This window comes from Eschrichtius robustus, chromosome 11, assembly GCF_028021215.1.
Source record: "Eschrichtius robustus isolate mEscRob2 chromosome 11, mEscRob2.pri, whole genome shotgun sequence".
NCBI lineage: Eukaryota > Metazoa > Chordata > Mammalia > Artiodactyla > Eschrichtiidae > Eschrichtius > Eschrichtius robustus.
In genome coordinates, this window is record NC_090834.1 from 97,072,969 (window position 1) to 97,089,853 (window position 16,885).

General features: G+C 38.1%; 1 protein-coding gene across 2 annotated transcripts in view; it reads left to right on the top strand.

The window, feature by feature from the left end:
- TTC17 (tetratricopeptide repeat domain 17) overlaps window positions 1-16,885 on the top strand; it is a 149,961-nt gene that overhangs the window by 92,418 nt on the left and 40,658 nt on the right. For both annotated transcript variants that reach the window (XM_068555759.1, XM_068555760.1), the window contains 2 exons: window positions 12,733-12,992; window positions 13,476-13,629. In XM_068555759.1, coding sequence (XP_068411860.1) covers window positions 12,733-12,992; window positions 13,476-13,629 — 414 coding nt within the window. The remainder of the gene's footprint in view (window positions 1-12,732; window positions 12,993-13,475; window positions 13,630-16,885) is intronic.

Consider the following 16,885-nt stretch of genomic DNA (forward strand, 5'->3'; position numbering starts at 1 on the left):
TCCTCATTTTGCCCTACTTCCTGAACTGTTTCTAGTTCCTATATTCCTGCTCCCTGTTAATGGCACAACTCATCCAGTCATCACTATGTCCAGTCAATCCCTAAAACCTGTTAAATATATCATCTCTTCATCTGTTCTTTGTGGCACTGTCTGAATTTAGACTTTCTTCATTTCTGCCAGGGCTGTTGTAGTAGGTTCACGATTGGCTTCCCTATATCTAGTCCTTTACTTCAGTCTATGTATGGAGAGTGCGAGAGAGGCAGAGGGCGTGTGTGTGTGTAGGGGAGAAAGAGAGAGATAATACATAGAAATTGGTATACAATTTAAAAAGCAGAAACAACCCCTGTTACCAATTTCTTGTGTGTCCAAAGAGTTGTTTCTGAAATCAGACCTGATCTGGTAAGTTGCCTACATTTAAAGTTTTCAGTAGCTATTACCTATCGGAAGAGTCCAAATGTCTTAATGTGGGATATGAGGCAGTTTAGCCCTTGATTCTGTCTCCAACTGAACTGTACCGTCTACTAGTGCTCTGCATAGCAGGAAGTACAGACCTTTCACTATTTCCCTCACGTGCCATGCTGCTTTGAGCCTCCATGTCTTTGCATAGGCTGGGAAGGACCCCTGCATATTCTGTGCTTTTTATAGACAATTCCCATGCATCTCCAAGATCCAGCTCAAATGTCCTCTCCTCTGTGAAGCATTTACAAAGGTCTCCAAGCATTTAGTTGCTCCATTTGCTGTCTTGTTCCTACTTTTTGTCAAGGTATATTTTATACAGTATTAATTGCTTGTATGTCTTATGTTCCATCAGACTGTGAGCTTCTTATATATTGTGTCCTTTATAACTTATATATTCCTGTGTATAGTAAATATTTGTTAGAGTAATGAAATGTGTCTTTTGCCCTCCTGTGTAGATTGGATTAACATATTTAGCAATTACGAAATCTTGTGTTTCCTTCTAAGTGGTATTGTGTATAAAAAAACAATGTCTAAGAGAAGCAAGCTAGACCTCAAAGGGGGAAGTTGTGACCTTCACTTTTGCAGGTTTAGGGAATTAGTTTCATCAGTTCTACCAGAAATCATTGGGCTTTAAGGAAATTAATTTCCCATTTACCAACTCAAAAGAAATTGACTTTTAAACCAGATGGCCACTTTGTTCATTCCCATTGGGTCTACTCCTCTCTAGTGCCTGGCAGCCTCACGTCTCTTACTGACATCAGGTACCCATACAACCAAATGAACATCATGAGGGAGGCTGATACTGAGTGATGTTAAGGGGTTTTGGGGTTTTTTGGTTTTTTTTTTTTTGTTTTTTGTTTTTGGCCATGCCACCGGGCATGCAGGATCTTAGTTCCTCGACCAGGGATCAAACCCACGCCCCCTGCAGTGGAAGCACGGAGTCTTAACCACTGGACCACCAGGGAAGTCCTGGGGTATTTTTTTCAGTTTACAGAAACTGTTCCTATTCCAATACAACTCCTTAATGAGTGGAATACTCATGACAACCAAATTAGAGTCTTTTCCTACGACAATTCAAAATAAAACCCAACCAAAATCTTATTCTTTGTCTCTTCGTTTTCCAAATACATCATTGCTTGAGGCAGATAACCTAGTGTTTAAGTTTCTTTAGTTCCATGTTTCCCATGTAGTTCCATTCCATCCCCATACTGGGAACACTGAATGGTTGCCCTGGCTGGGGCTAGGTGTTTGCCAGGTCCCTTCAACATTATGCAAACTGTCTCTTAGGGTGCATTCCTTTTCACATTGCTAATTTAATTATAGTATGATGATGACTCTTACTAGTTTTACTCTTAGGTACTAACTTTTTTTTCTTACCGTTTCTAAATTCTGGGATACTGACAAGTCCACAGGGACCACAGTCATGGTATAAGTTAGCATGTTTATACCAGCAGGCTTCCTATAGTGTGGTTAGGAGTCAGAAAGACTCTATTTTTTAATATAAATAGTATGGTATAATAAAAGTCAAGCATAGACATTAAAGAATTTTTTAAAACTCTATTTTTGGAGGAAATTTTAAAGAAATACAAATAGTTAAGCCCGCTCCAGTAACCATAAATTATTATGATAATCACTACCTTTTTGTGGTACTTGATACCTTACAAAGTTATGAACTGTGTATTAACCTTGTGAAATAGATATTAACCCCATCTTGTAGCTGAGAAAATTGAGACTCAGAGTAGTTAGGTACCTTGCCTAACATCTTCAGTAGGTGACGTATAACTAAAGCTCATCCTCAGGCCTTCAGCTTCCGTACACTGTATATCATTTGCCTGTGGTTCTCAGAAATAGGGGTTTGACCTATGGGATGCAGCAAAACCAGTTCTAAGAGGGAAGTTTATAGCTATACAATCCTACCTCAAGAAACAAGAAAAATCTCAAACAATCTAACCTTACACCTAAAGGAACTAGGGAAAGAAGAACAAATAAAACCCAAAGTTAGCAGAAGGAAAGAAATCATAAAGATCAGAGCAGAAATAAATGAAATAGAAACAAAGAAAACAATAGCAAAGATCAATAAAACTAAAAGCTTGTTCTTTGAGAAGATAAACAAAATTGATAAACCATTAGCCAGACTCATCAAGAGAAAGAGGGATAGGACTCAAATCAATAAAATTAGAAATGAAAAAGGAGAATTTACAACAGACACCACAGAAATACAAACCATCCTAAGAGACTACTACTACAAGCAACTGTGCCAATAAAATGGACAACCTGGAAGAAATGGACAAATTCTTAGAAAGATATAACCTTCCAAGACTGAAGCAGGAAGAAATAGAAAATATGAACAGACGAGTCACAAGTAATGAAATTGAAACTGTGATAAAAAATCTTCCAACAAACAGAAGTCCAGGACCAGATGGCTTCACAGGTGAATTCTATCAAACATTTAGAGAAGAGCTAACACCCATCCTTCTCAAACTCTTCCAAAAAATTGCAGAGGAAGGAACACTCCCAAACTCATTCTATGAGGCCATCATCACCCTGATACCAAAACCAAAGATACTACAAAAAAAGAAAATTACCAACCAATATCACTGATGAATATAGATGCAAAAATCCTCAACAAAATACTAGCAAACAAAGTCCAACAACACATTAAAAGGATCATACACCATGATCAGGTGGGATTTATCCCAGGGATGCAAGGATTCTTCAATATATGCAAATCAATCAATGTGATATACCATATTAACAAATTGAAGAATAAAAAACATATGATCATCTCAATAGACACAGAAAAAGCTTTAGACAAAATTCAACACCCATTTATGATAAAAACTCTCCAGAAAGTGGGCATAGAGGGAACCTACCTCAACATAATAAAGGCCATATACGACAAACCCACAGCAAACATCATTCTCAGTGGTGAAAAACTGAAAGCATTTCCTCTAAGATCAGGAACAAGACAAGGATGTCCACTCTCGCCACTATTATTCAGCATAGTTTTGGAAGTCCTAGCCACGGCAATCAGAGAAGAAAAAGAAATAAAAGGAATACAAATTGTCACTGATTGCAGATGACATAATACTATACATAGAGAATCTGAAAGATGCCACCAGAAAACTGCTAGAGCTAATCAATGAATTTGGTAAGGTTGCAGGATACAAAATTAATGCACAGAAATCTCTTGCATTCCTATACACTAATGATGAAAAATCTGAAAGATAAATTAAGGAAACAATCCCATTTACCATTGCAACAGAAAGTATAAAATACCTAGGAATAAACCTACTTAGGCAGACAAAAGACCTGTATGCAAAAAACTATAAGACACTGATGAAAGAAATTAAAGATGATACCAACAGATGGAGAGATATACCATGTTCTTGGATTGGAAGAATCAATATTGTGAAAATGACTATACTACCCAAAGCAATCTACAGATTCAGTGCAATCCCTATCAAATTACCAATGGCATTTTTTACAGAACTAGAACAAAAAATCTTAAAATTTGTATGGGGACACAAAAGACCCCGAATAGCCAAAGCAGTTTTGAGGGAAAACACTGGAGCTGGAGGAATCAGACTCCCTGACTTCAGACTATATACTACAAAGCTACAGTAATCAAGACAATATGGTACTGGCACAAAAACAGAAATGTAGATCAATGGAACAGGATAGAAAGCCCAGAGATAAGCCCACGCACCTATGGTCAACTAATCTGTGACAAAGGAGGCAAGGATATACAGTGGAAAAAAGACAGTCTCAATAAGTGGTGCTGGGAAAACTGGACAGCTACATGTAAAAGAATGAAATTAGAACACTCCCTAACACCATACACAAAAATAAACTCAAAATGGGGGCTTCCCTGGTGGCGCAGTGGTTGAGAATCTGCCTGCCAATGCAGGGGACACGGGTTCGAGCCCTGGTCTGGGAAGATCCCACATGCTGCAGAGCAACTGGGCCCGTGAGCCACAACTACTGAGCCTGCGCGTCTGGAGCCTGTGCTTCGCAACAAGAGAGGCCGCGATAGTGAGAGGCCCGCACACCGCAATGAAGAGTGACCCCCACTTGCCGCAACTAGAGAAAGCCCTCGCACAGAAACGAAGACCCAACACAGCCAAAAATAAATAAATTAATTAATTAATTAAAAAAAAAAAAAAACTCAAAATGGATTAGAGACTTAAATGTAAGACTGGACACTGTATAACTCTTAGAGGAAAACATAGGAAGAATACTCTTTGACATAAATCACAGCAAGATCTTTTTTGATCCACCTCCTAGAGTAATGGAAATAAAAACAAAAATAAACAAATGGGACCTAATGATACTTAAAAGCTTTTGCAAAGCAAAGGAAACTACAAACAAGACGAAAAGACAGCCCTCAGAATGGGAGAAAGTATTTGCAAATGAAGCAACAGACAAAGGATTAATCTCCAAAATATATAAACAGCTCATGCAGCTCAATATTAAAAAAACAAACAACCCAATCCAAAAATGGGCAGAAGACCTAAATAGACATTTCTCCAAAGAAGACATACAGATTGCCAACAAACACGTGAAAGGATGCTCAACATCACTAATCATTAGAGAAATGCAAATCAAAACTACAATGAGGTATCACCTCACACCAGTTAGAATGGGCATCAGAAAATCTACAAACAACAAATGCTGGAGAGGGTGTGGAGAAAAGGGAACCTGCTTGCACTGTTGGTGGGAATGTAAATTGATACAGCCACTATGGGGAACAGTATGGAGATTCCTTAAAAAACTAAAAATAGAATTACCATATGACCCAGCAGTCCTACTACTGGGCATATACCCAGAGAAAACCATAATTCAAAAAGACACATGCATCCCATTGTTCACCGCAGCACTATTCTCAATAGCCAGGTCATGGAAGCAACCTAAATGCCCATCGATAGACGAATGGATAAAGAAGATGTGGAACATATATACAATGGAATATTACTCAGCCATAAAAAGGAACAAAATTGGGTCATTTGTAGAGACATGGATGGATCTAGAGACTGTCATACAGAGTGAAGTAAGTCAGAAAGAGAAAAACAAATATCGTATCTAATGCATATATGTGGAACCTAGAAAAATGGTACAGATGAACCAGTTTGCAGGGCAGAAATAGAGACTCAGATGTAGAGAACAAATGTATGGACACTAAGGGGGGAAAGTAGCAGGGGGGTGGGGGTGGTGGTGTGATGAATTGGGAGATTGGGATTGACATAAATACACTAATATGTGTAAAATGGATAACTAATAAGAACCTGCTGTATAAAAAAATAAATAAAATTTAAAAAAAAATAGGGTTTTGATAGATTAGAACTTTATTTTAATTTGTAAGGTCATTTTTAAAGAAAACTAGCATCTGCTATTACCATTACTTTATAAAACAACATTTTAATGTCAAAAAAGTACAAAGGCAATCTTAGAATAAAGGTCAGTCTTTCTCAAAAATGGACAGTTGGCAACTTTACACCAACAAATGTGTATCTGGATGGACATAAGTTGTGTGTGTGTATTATAACTTTAGATACATGTTCTTTTTTTGTTTCTCACTTTGCTAAGGATTGGTGAAAATCGTGTTGCTGATTAACATTTTTAAAACCGCTGGTTTAATACCTCATCATCTACTCCAGAATTCCTGCCCCAGAAACCTGATCTGTGGAGCGTAGGTTTTGTAGTCAGAGATACTGTTATCATGTCCTGGCTCTGCCACCTACTTAGTTGTTAAATATTGGGCAAGCTGAGCCTTCCTTACCTCAAAAAAAAAAAAAAAGCCTCAGAGTGCTCTTGAATATTTAAATGAGATAACTTAGGGAAACATTTGTACCAGTACAGAGATGGACTATGACACAGATGGAACTCAGGAAGTGTTCATTTCTATCAATACAAACACAGGCGTGACTCTGCTGCTTCCCGACTTAGAGGCTGCTTGTGAGCTAAAGTCCTCACAAATACATACACACAGTATCTGCTCAATGAACGTCAGTAAAGGGGGCCCTGACATTTTTGCACAAGAGTTATTACAGGAACAATTCCCTGTTTGCTTTTCTAGGTTATTTTCTCCAAATTCTCAGTCTTCTCTTAACTATCCTAACCCAGATAAAAGAAGGAAGAGCACCAGTGGTGCAAATGAAAACTCATGATTGTTGTTTTCTTCTCAGAAGTGAATCATTTCCCTGCCTACCTTAGTCTGAGTAATTTAATCTAAGCCTTTTGTGCTTTCTGATTACTGGCTTGAAATTTTATGCCATTGTTTATGCATTAAGTCTTCAGTCCACAGGTTTATACTCTGACTTCAAAAAAGAGATCACTGCCTTTTTTTTAATTGAAGTATAGTTGCTGCACAATGTTATATGTTACAGATGTACGATATAGTGATTCTTAAAGGTTATCCTCCATTTATAGTTATAAAATATTGGCCATTCTCCGTGTTGTACAATATATCCTTGTAGCTTATTTTATACCTAATAGTTTGTACCTCTTAATCCCCTACTCCTATATTGCCCCTCCCTCCTTCCCTCTCCCCACTGGTAACCTCTAGTTTGTTCTCTATATCTGTGAGTCTGCTTCTTTTTTGTTATATTCACTAGTTTGTTATATTTTTTAGATTCCACATATAACTGATATCATACAATATTTGCCTCTTCTGTCTGACTTATTTCATTTAGCATAATGCCCTCCAAGTCTATCCATGTTGCTGCAGAGAAGGCACTAGAACTCCAGGCAGAATTGCCCAAGGTCCTATGGTGGTGAAGTCCTAATTTGAAACCAACTTTGTCTAATTCCAGAGTATACTTTCTATTTTGTGAGACAAAGGAACATATCCTTAAGGGTAGAATGGGCCTGCTTGCCTTCAGAAACCACAGTCTAATAGTAAATGGATATTAGTCATGTAAGAAGACTTTCTGGAGGAGATGTTTTGAGTCCAAACTTTGAAGGAAGGATTTTGTCTTGCTGGTCATTTCTTTGAATGTGTGACCTTTACCTCTGTTTATTCTCGATCTATTTCATTTTGAATGTAGCACTTATCTTTTCAGACTCTGCTCCCTAAAACTCTTCTTGAAACCTCTCTTCCAAGATTATTAATACTGCTTCTTATCAAACACAGTCACCTTTTTTAATCACCCTCTGATGGTCCCCTCCCTCTCAGTAGTGCTCCCAGCATTGTCTGGCTTGTGCTTCTGCTCCGGGCATGGGCAGCTCAGTCTCGCCCTGGGTAGCCTATTCCAATTCTGACCATTCATAAGCCTTTCCTAATATTGAGCTAAAGTATGACTTCTCGTTTCTAGTCCTGCCCTCTGAGGCTAACAAAGTCTTGCCTCTCACTAATGTCACATTTCCTTAGATATTTGAAGATGAGTATTGTTCCTGTCTACCCACCCCCCATGTTTTTGCTTCTTTTAGCTAAATGTCCTCATTTTCTTCAGTAACTTCTCTTTATTATAGTTTTTATACCCTTCAGCATCCTTGAAGTACTCACTCTGGAATTTTTTTTAATCTTTCTAGCAAAATATTTTTCAAGTCTGATTGTGTGTGTGTGTGTGTGCACACAGTATATCAGCTACTCTTCCTACTATGGGATCATCCTTGATTTCTTCAGACCTTCTTCATTTAACATGGTTTTGAGTACTTTCACCAAGTCACTTTTCTATGAATATGCTCCACTTTGAAAATCTCTTAAACTGTAGTGCCCAGACCATGAATTTCCAGGTGTGTCTGGAACGTTGCAAAGTTATAGTGGACTTGTTTTTTTCTTCCTTTTTTTTCTTTCTTTATTCTCTCTGTTTTTTGTTTGTTGTTTTCTTTTTCTAAACAGAACTACATACGCTTCTCTCCATCTCTCAGCACTTCTCCTTGTCCCTGTGATTCTTGCCTCATTACCTCACAGACTCAGCTGTGAGTTTTCCCAGTACCCTGAGATAGGATTCATCAAAGTGAAAAAACGTGAACTCATACAAGCCTCACTGCGGGTGCTCAGTCTCTTCACTTCACAGTATTTATTCTCCTTTTTCCAGTTTGAAAATAGTACATGTTGAAGAAGATAAAGAAAAAATAAAGATATGGGTCTCAGTCTCTCTGTTGCCAGTTTTCATCATAGCATCTGCCCCACAAGCAGCAGTCTAATATTTACCTTTTCTTCCTACTTCAAGTATAACTTAAAACCTTCTGAGATCCCTCTGTAGTCCAGACCTCTCTCCAGACCTGAATTCTGTATTTCCAGCTGCTCATTGGACAATGTCTGGAGATATGTTCCTCCATCCATTCTAGCCTAGACCATAGCTCCATGGGTTGTTATATCCTGAGCCCTCAGCATATTCTTAAGCACATAACAACAGGTGTTTAAATGAATTAATGAATAAGCATCTGAAATCCCAACACTATCCTATTGTCCTCTGCCAATTCCATCATCTTTGTAAATAGCATTATGTTTTCATATTCACAGATTCTAAAATTTCACATAGTAAAAAAATCTTGACATCATCTTCGGATTTATTCTGTTTGCCATTATATCCATATAATTACCAAATTCTATTAATTTTTCTTCATTGAAATTTCTTCATACCTCTTTCCCTCTCTTTCTAAAATCTCCCCTTTACCCCCAGCCTGTCACCTTCTCTTTATATAACTCTTATAGAGATTGTTGAAGCACCTTTCTAATTGTCCTCTGTTCTGTCTTCCTTCTGTCCTCCACCCCCTAACTCCTAAATCACCAGCTGATTTACTAATCTAACCTTTATAAGTATTGCGGCTCTCATCTTGTTATTCTTTGCTTAACAAACTAGAGGCTCCTTTTACAATGAATCTTCTTCCTGACTTTCCCAGACACTCTCAGTGTCACCCACCTTCCCTAAATATCTTATTTGCTGATATACTCTGTATACGTTTTTTGTTCTAGTTAATTTAAAATTAGTAGTGCCTTCACATATACCTTCCTTATGCCTGTATCTGTATATGGGTATGTGAGTATATACATACCTGCTTTTTTAGTTTCATCACTCGGGGAGTGCCCTCCCTGAACCTCTATTCTGTCTGAATCCTGCCTCAGGTAGTCTACTCTCCTGTAAGAAGCATTTTGTGACTACATTCAATTATGTTTTTCCTTTAGAAAAAAAATTTTAATGTAATTGTTCTCTCATTGTTTAATGTATTGATATATAGTTTTGTGTCTCCAGCTTGATAATCTTTAATTCCTTGGGACCAGATTCCTTTTGCTTCCACCTGTATAGCATACAGCATGGAGATGGGCATGTAATAGGGTCTAAATAAATAAAGATTGGTCTATGTTTTCTCACTCTTAGCACATTTATGATCTCCCCATTCCTCACCTTTATTTGGTGGTGTTCTCTAAGAATTGCTATCACCCCGACCCCAGCAGCCTTGGAAAAGGCCAAATGGCTGCCAGCAGCAGCAGACCGCAGCAAGTTCCATAGTCTCTCAATTGAATACTGATTTTCATCAATGAAAGGCCCTTTCTCTAAGAACTTTTTGATAATGATATCTATTACCATATGGTAAGGGCACAGGGAAGTATCAACCTTTGGGACCTGGGCTTGCAGAACTCTTTGCAACTAAAAAACATGAATGCTTTCTAGATAGTAGTAGTTACTGAATGGAAATAAGGCTTCCACACACAGCATCCCTATGCAGCTCTAACTACACACTGGGGAATTAGTTACCTGCTGTCTATCTTTGACCAAAAGCCACTTTTCTTTAAACCCGTATTCTTGGCTATGGCCAAATCTATCAAAAATCCTCTTCTGTCTCAGGACCAGGTGCAAGGAACCCCATGGCCATAGGAGAAAGAAGAAGAAGAAGCTAAAATAACATGAGGAGTGCTTAGAGACAGCTCTGTTGCTACAAGTCAGTTGCCAGGCAATTCTAATTAAGTTCCTGTTTGGGATCCCTATAGCAATCCTTTTCAGCTGCTTTCCTGGATTAGCTACTGAGAAGTTTGTAAATGACGTAGTGTGCCAGCCACTATGCTGAAAACATGGTGCCTGCCTTTCTGTTGGCTTACCTTTCATCTGGGTTGACAGTACTTTAACAGATGACACTTTTTAGAGTTTAAAAAGTCTTGAATTTCCAGCAGGACAGGGCAAAAGGAGGAACAGCAGATCCTCAAGGATCTCACAAAGCAAAGTATTCCTGAGTTCCCATTAATTGATTCTACAGCTATTTGTGCCTGCTGTGTGCCAGGTGCAATGGTGGACATTTGGAATATAGTAGGCAACAAGATAGAAACTAAAAATAAAAACTCTTTGTCCACCCTACATTTTTACTACTGGCCACATAATTTTGGCAAGTAACCAACCATTTTTACCTAAATACCCTAAAGAAAAAGACTTTACAAACCCCTATTTTATTTTATGCTTGTTTCAGAACATTAATGACAATATTAAGCAATAGAATCTAGCAGATTGGTTCAGAAAACCTAAAAGAAACTTACTTGAAAGGGCAGCAGTACATTTTGTAGTCACCTGTTAACAAACGGAAGAGCCCTATAGCTTTTTCAAGAATGACAGGTGATTTCTTGCAGTACTCTCAGCCTGGCAACGACCTTCCCACATTCTGGAATAGAAAGTGGGATAGGAGATAGAGACGCCACCAGAGAGCTAAGGGTGACGCTGCAGACCTTCTGTGAGAGGGGCTCAAAGCTTTAAGTTGTTTTTAGCCATGGTAATCAGCCATCTTTCTTACCCCAAGCCTCCTCAGGCTCTAAAACTATGCATTTCTAAAATGGGTTACTCATTATGGCTATAGGTCTGGTGATATGGTTATGAGATTCCTGACGTTGACCTTATTAATGCCACGTTCTAAATCACTGAATGAGCCAGAATTACCAATTGAAGATTATTGGGATAATGTAGACTGGCATTTTGTGAACAATCAACCCCAAGCTCTCAGGTTGTCCAGTGGGTACGTATTACAAGAGGAGGCATTCCATTTTGTTGTTTGTTTTTGTACCCTGTACACTTCCAGAAAGGATTGAAGATAACTTTCACAGAACACACAATATAAGATTTAGCCATTAATTCAAAATAGCAAAAGTTAAATAGCGAAGAATTTTTTTAAGAAAGGAGGGCATTCTATTAAGAAACTTAGACTAATTTTGCCTTAAGCTTTCTAGGTAAGCATAGAGAGGAACTTGTAAGGTTGTGTAACCTGCAGTGTATAATAATGGAAACATATTGACTTCTCAGGAGAGAGAATTTTTACTAGGCCATTGCACTGAGAAACATCCATGAGAGTCTTTATATAAGAAATATGAGCAACGTAATAAATATCTTGATAACCATTTTAGAAAAAAATTACACTAGTATATTGCTATTTCTTATATTAGCCATTAGTGAAAATGGGAGCCTTCATGTGGAATTAGGATAATTTTCCACTAAACAAATCATTGTTCAGTTAAGGCAGACTGTACGGTCTGAACAGCTATGATATTTCATATGCTATTTGAATAAAGCTTGAAGAATCCTATATATATATTAAATAAATAATATTTCATAATAAACTTCATCTTTGCCATCTCTGTCTCATGTCTAGAGCAAGTTGGGTTTTTTTCCCCAAAAAATACGCATATAAAATAGCCATCTTCAGGACTTCCCTGGTGGCGCATTGGTTAAGAATCTGCCTGCCAGTGCAGGGGACACGGGTGCGAGCCCTGGTCCGGGAAGATCCCACATGCTGCGGAGCAACTAAGCCCATGTGCCACAACTACTGAGCCTGCGCTCTAGAGCCCACGAGCCACAACTACTGAGCCTGCTCACCACAACTACTGAAGCCTGCACGCCTAGAGCCCATGCTCCGCAACAAGTGAAGCCACCTCAACGAGAAGCCCGCACACCACAACGAAGAGTAGCCCTCGCTCGCTGCAACTAGAGAAAGCCCACACACAGCAATGAAGACCCAACACAGCCCAAATAAATAAATAAATAAATAAATAAATTTATTTTAAAAATAATAAAAAAAATAAAATGGCCATCTTCATGCTCACTAGTGACATAAGCTATGGCATCCTGCCATCTAGCTGCTGTCATTGTGCTCAGCCAGGTTTTTTACAAAAGCTAGACGACAAGGATGATATTATATTATGAATTTTGAAGATGTTGAATGGTATTTTTATGAAGATGGACTATAGAAGTGCCTCTAAGCAGAGCCAAAACTTTTCTCAGAAAGCAAGGTTGGAGTCCCTCAAGTACTTGAATGATTGTAATTTTTAATAACATGCTGGAACTTGAATTGCAGGTACAGTGGTTGAGGAAAGCAATGGTTCTGATGAGATGGAGAATTCAGATGAAACAAAAATGTCAGAAGAGATATTAGCTTTGGTGGATGAATTTCAACAGGCATGGCCTCTGGAAGGCTTTGGGGGAGCACTAGAGATGAAAGGACGGCGTCTGGACTTACAGGGGATACGAGTACTGAAGAAAGGTCCCCAGGATGGAGTGGCCAGAAGCTCTTGCTATGGAGACTGCAGAAGTGAAGATGATGAAGCAACAGAGTGGGTAAGTGTTTGCTAACTCAATTCTTATCAAATTGTAGCCCAGGTCTTTGTGGGGGGGTGGGAGGTGCTCCTAGTTCACAAAGTGTAAGGGTTCTGTTGGGTGTGTGGCTCTACTTTACTCCACGCTCCAGTCAGCCTTCACATGGGAATTGTACTGCCAGAAGCATTTCATGTTACTTAGGTATTGCTGGCTCTTCCAGGAGGCAAAGGAAGTGGGATGGGTGTGAAACCACACTCAAAGCCTGCAGACTTGGGAACAGCCCAGTTCAGACATCTTACTTTTCAGTTTCCTCTATACCCTTCAAGTCTAGGTTATTTTGTTTATTTCGCTAAACATTTTTCATCTAGACCTTTAAGAATTAAACTGAAGGAAAGAACTTAACCCTAGCACAAGACTGGTTATTCTTAAAGCCACCAATACCCACAGCCATGGACAGAAGTGATAATTGGTCTCATTTGTCCCTAACATGTTTTCGTTTCCCAGATCACATTCCAAGTCAAACGTGTAAAGAAACCCAAAGGAGATCATAAGAAAACTCCTGGGAAAAAGGTAGACTCGAATCAGGCAGAAAATGTACATCGTAACCAAGCAAACCTGGAGATCACTGGCCCAAAGGTGGCAGCTCCTGGGCCACAAGGTAAATTTGAATATTTAATATGCCAGTTTCTTCTTTCAGATTTCACTGTCTCAGTTCTCACAAAGGGTGTGTTTGCAACTTGAAGTAGATCAGATGAGAACGTAATTGAACCAAGTGAGCAAGAAATCAGTCATCGATATAAAAAGTTTTGTTTGACCTATACTTGATTTTTTTTTTTTTACCATTGGCCATTTGACTTACAGTCTTACCATCTTGAACTTAAATATCCTATTAATTCTTAACAGTCTAGTTTAATATGTAAAACTGTGAGTTTGAGACAGACTCCCTGGCTTCACACACCAGTTTTGCCATTTAGTTCTCTGTGCCTCATTTTCCTTATCTATAAAATGGCGATAATTGCATCTGTCTTATAGGGTGGTTGTGAGTATTACATGAGTTTATACATGCAAAGTGCTTTAAATGAACTGGGCACATAGGACTCAATAAGTATTGACTATTTAGTAACATTTTTGTATATCAGATGTCTCTTTAAGTATTGGATAAATGCTCCCCAGAAAAAAAAAATGCATTTACATCAAAATTTGGCATGTACTTTCAGGGTTCACAGTTGTCCCAAAGCCTATCTTTGGACTCCAGGTTCAGGGCCGTTGCCATGAGTCCAGTTGACTTTCTTTTCCAACAATGAAATAGTGGTGATAGAATTTCTTTTTTTAAAAAAAGTCTCCTTTTTTAAAAGGATATTTTCACTGTCTTATACTTCAAAAATTCAAGGTAAGTTCATGAAAATGTGTCTTATTTAAGTTGTATTTACCAAAGCTGAAAGCAAAGGACACATAATAAAAGGTAAAGAATGAGGTCAACTTGGCTAAATCCCAGAATGATCTGTGATTTGAGAAAAATACTAAGGACACCAAAAAGGATACTTTGTCATGACTAGAGTTGAAAGTATGAAGTAGCTTTACTGTTTAAGAAAGATAGCGTGTGCTAACACGTTATGGAAAGAAAGCAACACTTCCTCTAGTAGGTCTGTTTGCAGTAGCAAGGAAAAAGATATTCAAACTATAAAACATGATTATAGTAATGAAACTTTCAATGGATTAAATAGTAAATGTAACAAAAACATAAAAGAGGAAAATTCAAATGGATATTTATATACTTTTAAGGTGAAAAAGGACTTTCTAAAGCAGAGAGAAAAAGAAAAAAAAATAATTCTGGCATCAGAAAACACTACAAAATAGAAAGACAAAGGATTGAAACAAAGTATTTTTGCAGAATGTTTATATATATTTACAGAATATATGATAAGCAAAGGATATCAACATCATTTAAAGAGCACCTACAGGGCTTCCCTGGTGGCGCAGTGGTTGAGAATCTGCCTGCCGATGCAGGGGACACGGGTTCGAGCCCTGGTCTGGGAGGATCCCACATGCCGCGGAGCAACTGGGCCCGTGAGCCACAATTGCTGAGCCTGCGTGTCTGGAGCCTGTGCTCCGCAGCGGGAGAGGCCGCGATAGCGAGAGGCCCGCGCACTGCGATGAAGAGGGGCCCCCACTTGCCACAACTGGAGAAAGCCCTTGCACAGAAGCGAAGACCCAACACAGCCATAGATAATAAATAAAAATAAATAAATAAATAAATAAAAATGAAAAAAAAGAGCACCTACAAATTGATAGAAAAAATAACAGCATTTCAATAAAATATGTACAAAGTACATAGGCAATTCACCAAATACACATACACACTCACACCTATACATATACACACACACACACACACATACACACACACACAGCCACTAAACGTGATAAACTGTTCAGCCTCACTAGCAATCAAGGAAGTGCAAACATAAAATGTGATATGCCATTTTTGCTTGTCAAATTATCTTTGTGTAATACACAGTGAGAGTTAATAAAATGAATTTTGGGATAGTTTGACTAGATGTATCAGAAAATTTTTAAATATGCCAACAGTTCTACTTCTAGTAATTTACCCTAAATAAATTATCTTACAAGTGTGAAAGATAGAAGTACAGAGATTGATCATCGTGCTGCTTATCATAATAAAAATTTGAAAAATACCTAAATGATGATAGTTGCCTAAATAAATTACAGCATGTTCTTGCCACGTACTGTGCAGCCAAGATGTTTATAATTTAGTAAGTGAACAAACGCAGTTTATAGAATAGCATATATAGAGAATACTTCAATTTTTGTAAAATAGTAAATATACTATATTTTGACTACATTTTTTTTCACATTTCAGTATCTCTGAAATTGAGATCATCTTACAATTGATAGTATCTTAAATAATAATTGGCAACATTTTTCTTTCTTAAATCATGTAAAATAATGTGCACCTTACAGTTTATGACATCTTAGATTTGATGAAATATGCTAAAATAAGCACATAGAAACAAGTGTAGGAGAGAATACACTAAAATGTCACAAATGATCATCTCTGGGTGCTGATAGGTCTGCAGGTGATTTTCTGTTTTCTTCTACATTCTTTTCCATTTTTTAAATATTTTATAATAAGCCTATATTACTTTAACAAACAAAAACTAAACATTTCTTGTAAAAGTGAAAATTAAAGCTCAGGGTGGTTGAGATGATAGGAGAGCACTCAGACAATTTTAAATGGATTCAGGGAGGTGGGCCTGGGTAGGGCACTGAATATACTTGCAAATGAGATCATGGAACTAAAGTGTCACTGTCACTAAAGTGAAAAATTCTAAAGCAAGAGAAGACTGGAGAGATTCAGTATCCCAATTTTCAGTATCCCAAATAAGTATGGATTCTGTCCACTACCAAGTGATAAGGAGTTTGTGATAAATTCTGACAAAGTTCTAAAGCAAATTATTTAACCAGTACTTTGTGAGCCCATGGGGGAAGAATAGGGATCATTAAGGGCCATTGTAGATTTTCTAAGAATTAATAAAATTAATAATGCATAACTAATTTCATTTCCTACTTTGGTGAGGGCTAGTAGACTGGAAGGCCAGGAAAGTGTCATAGACATAATGTAACTAGATTAAAGCAAAGCATTTAACAGAGTGTCTTATGATATCCTTGTGAACAAGGTGGAGAGTGGTGCGCTCAAAGGCTCCCCAGTGCCTGCAGCATAAAGACCAAACTTTCTAGTGTGGTACACAAGACTGTTTACAACCCAGCCTTTCTCTCCTCTTCAGTACAATTCTCTGAACCAACCCTGCTCTTGTTTTACCTCCTTGTCTTTGCACATGCTGTTCCCTCTGCCTGGAGTGCCCTTCTGCCACCTCAGCGGTGCTAAAATGTCA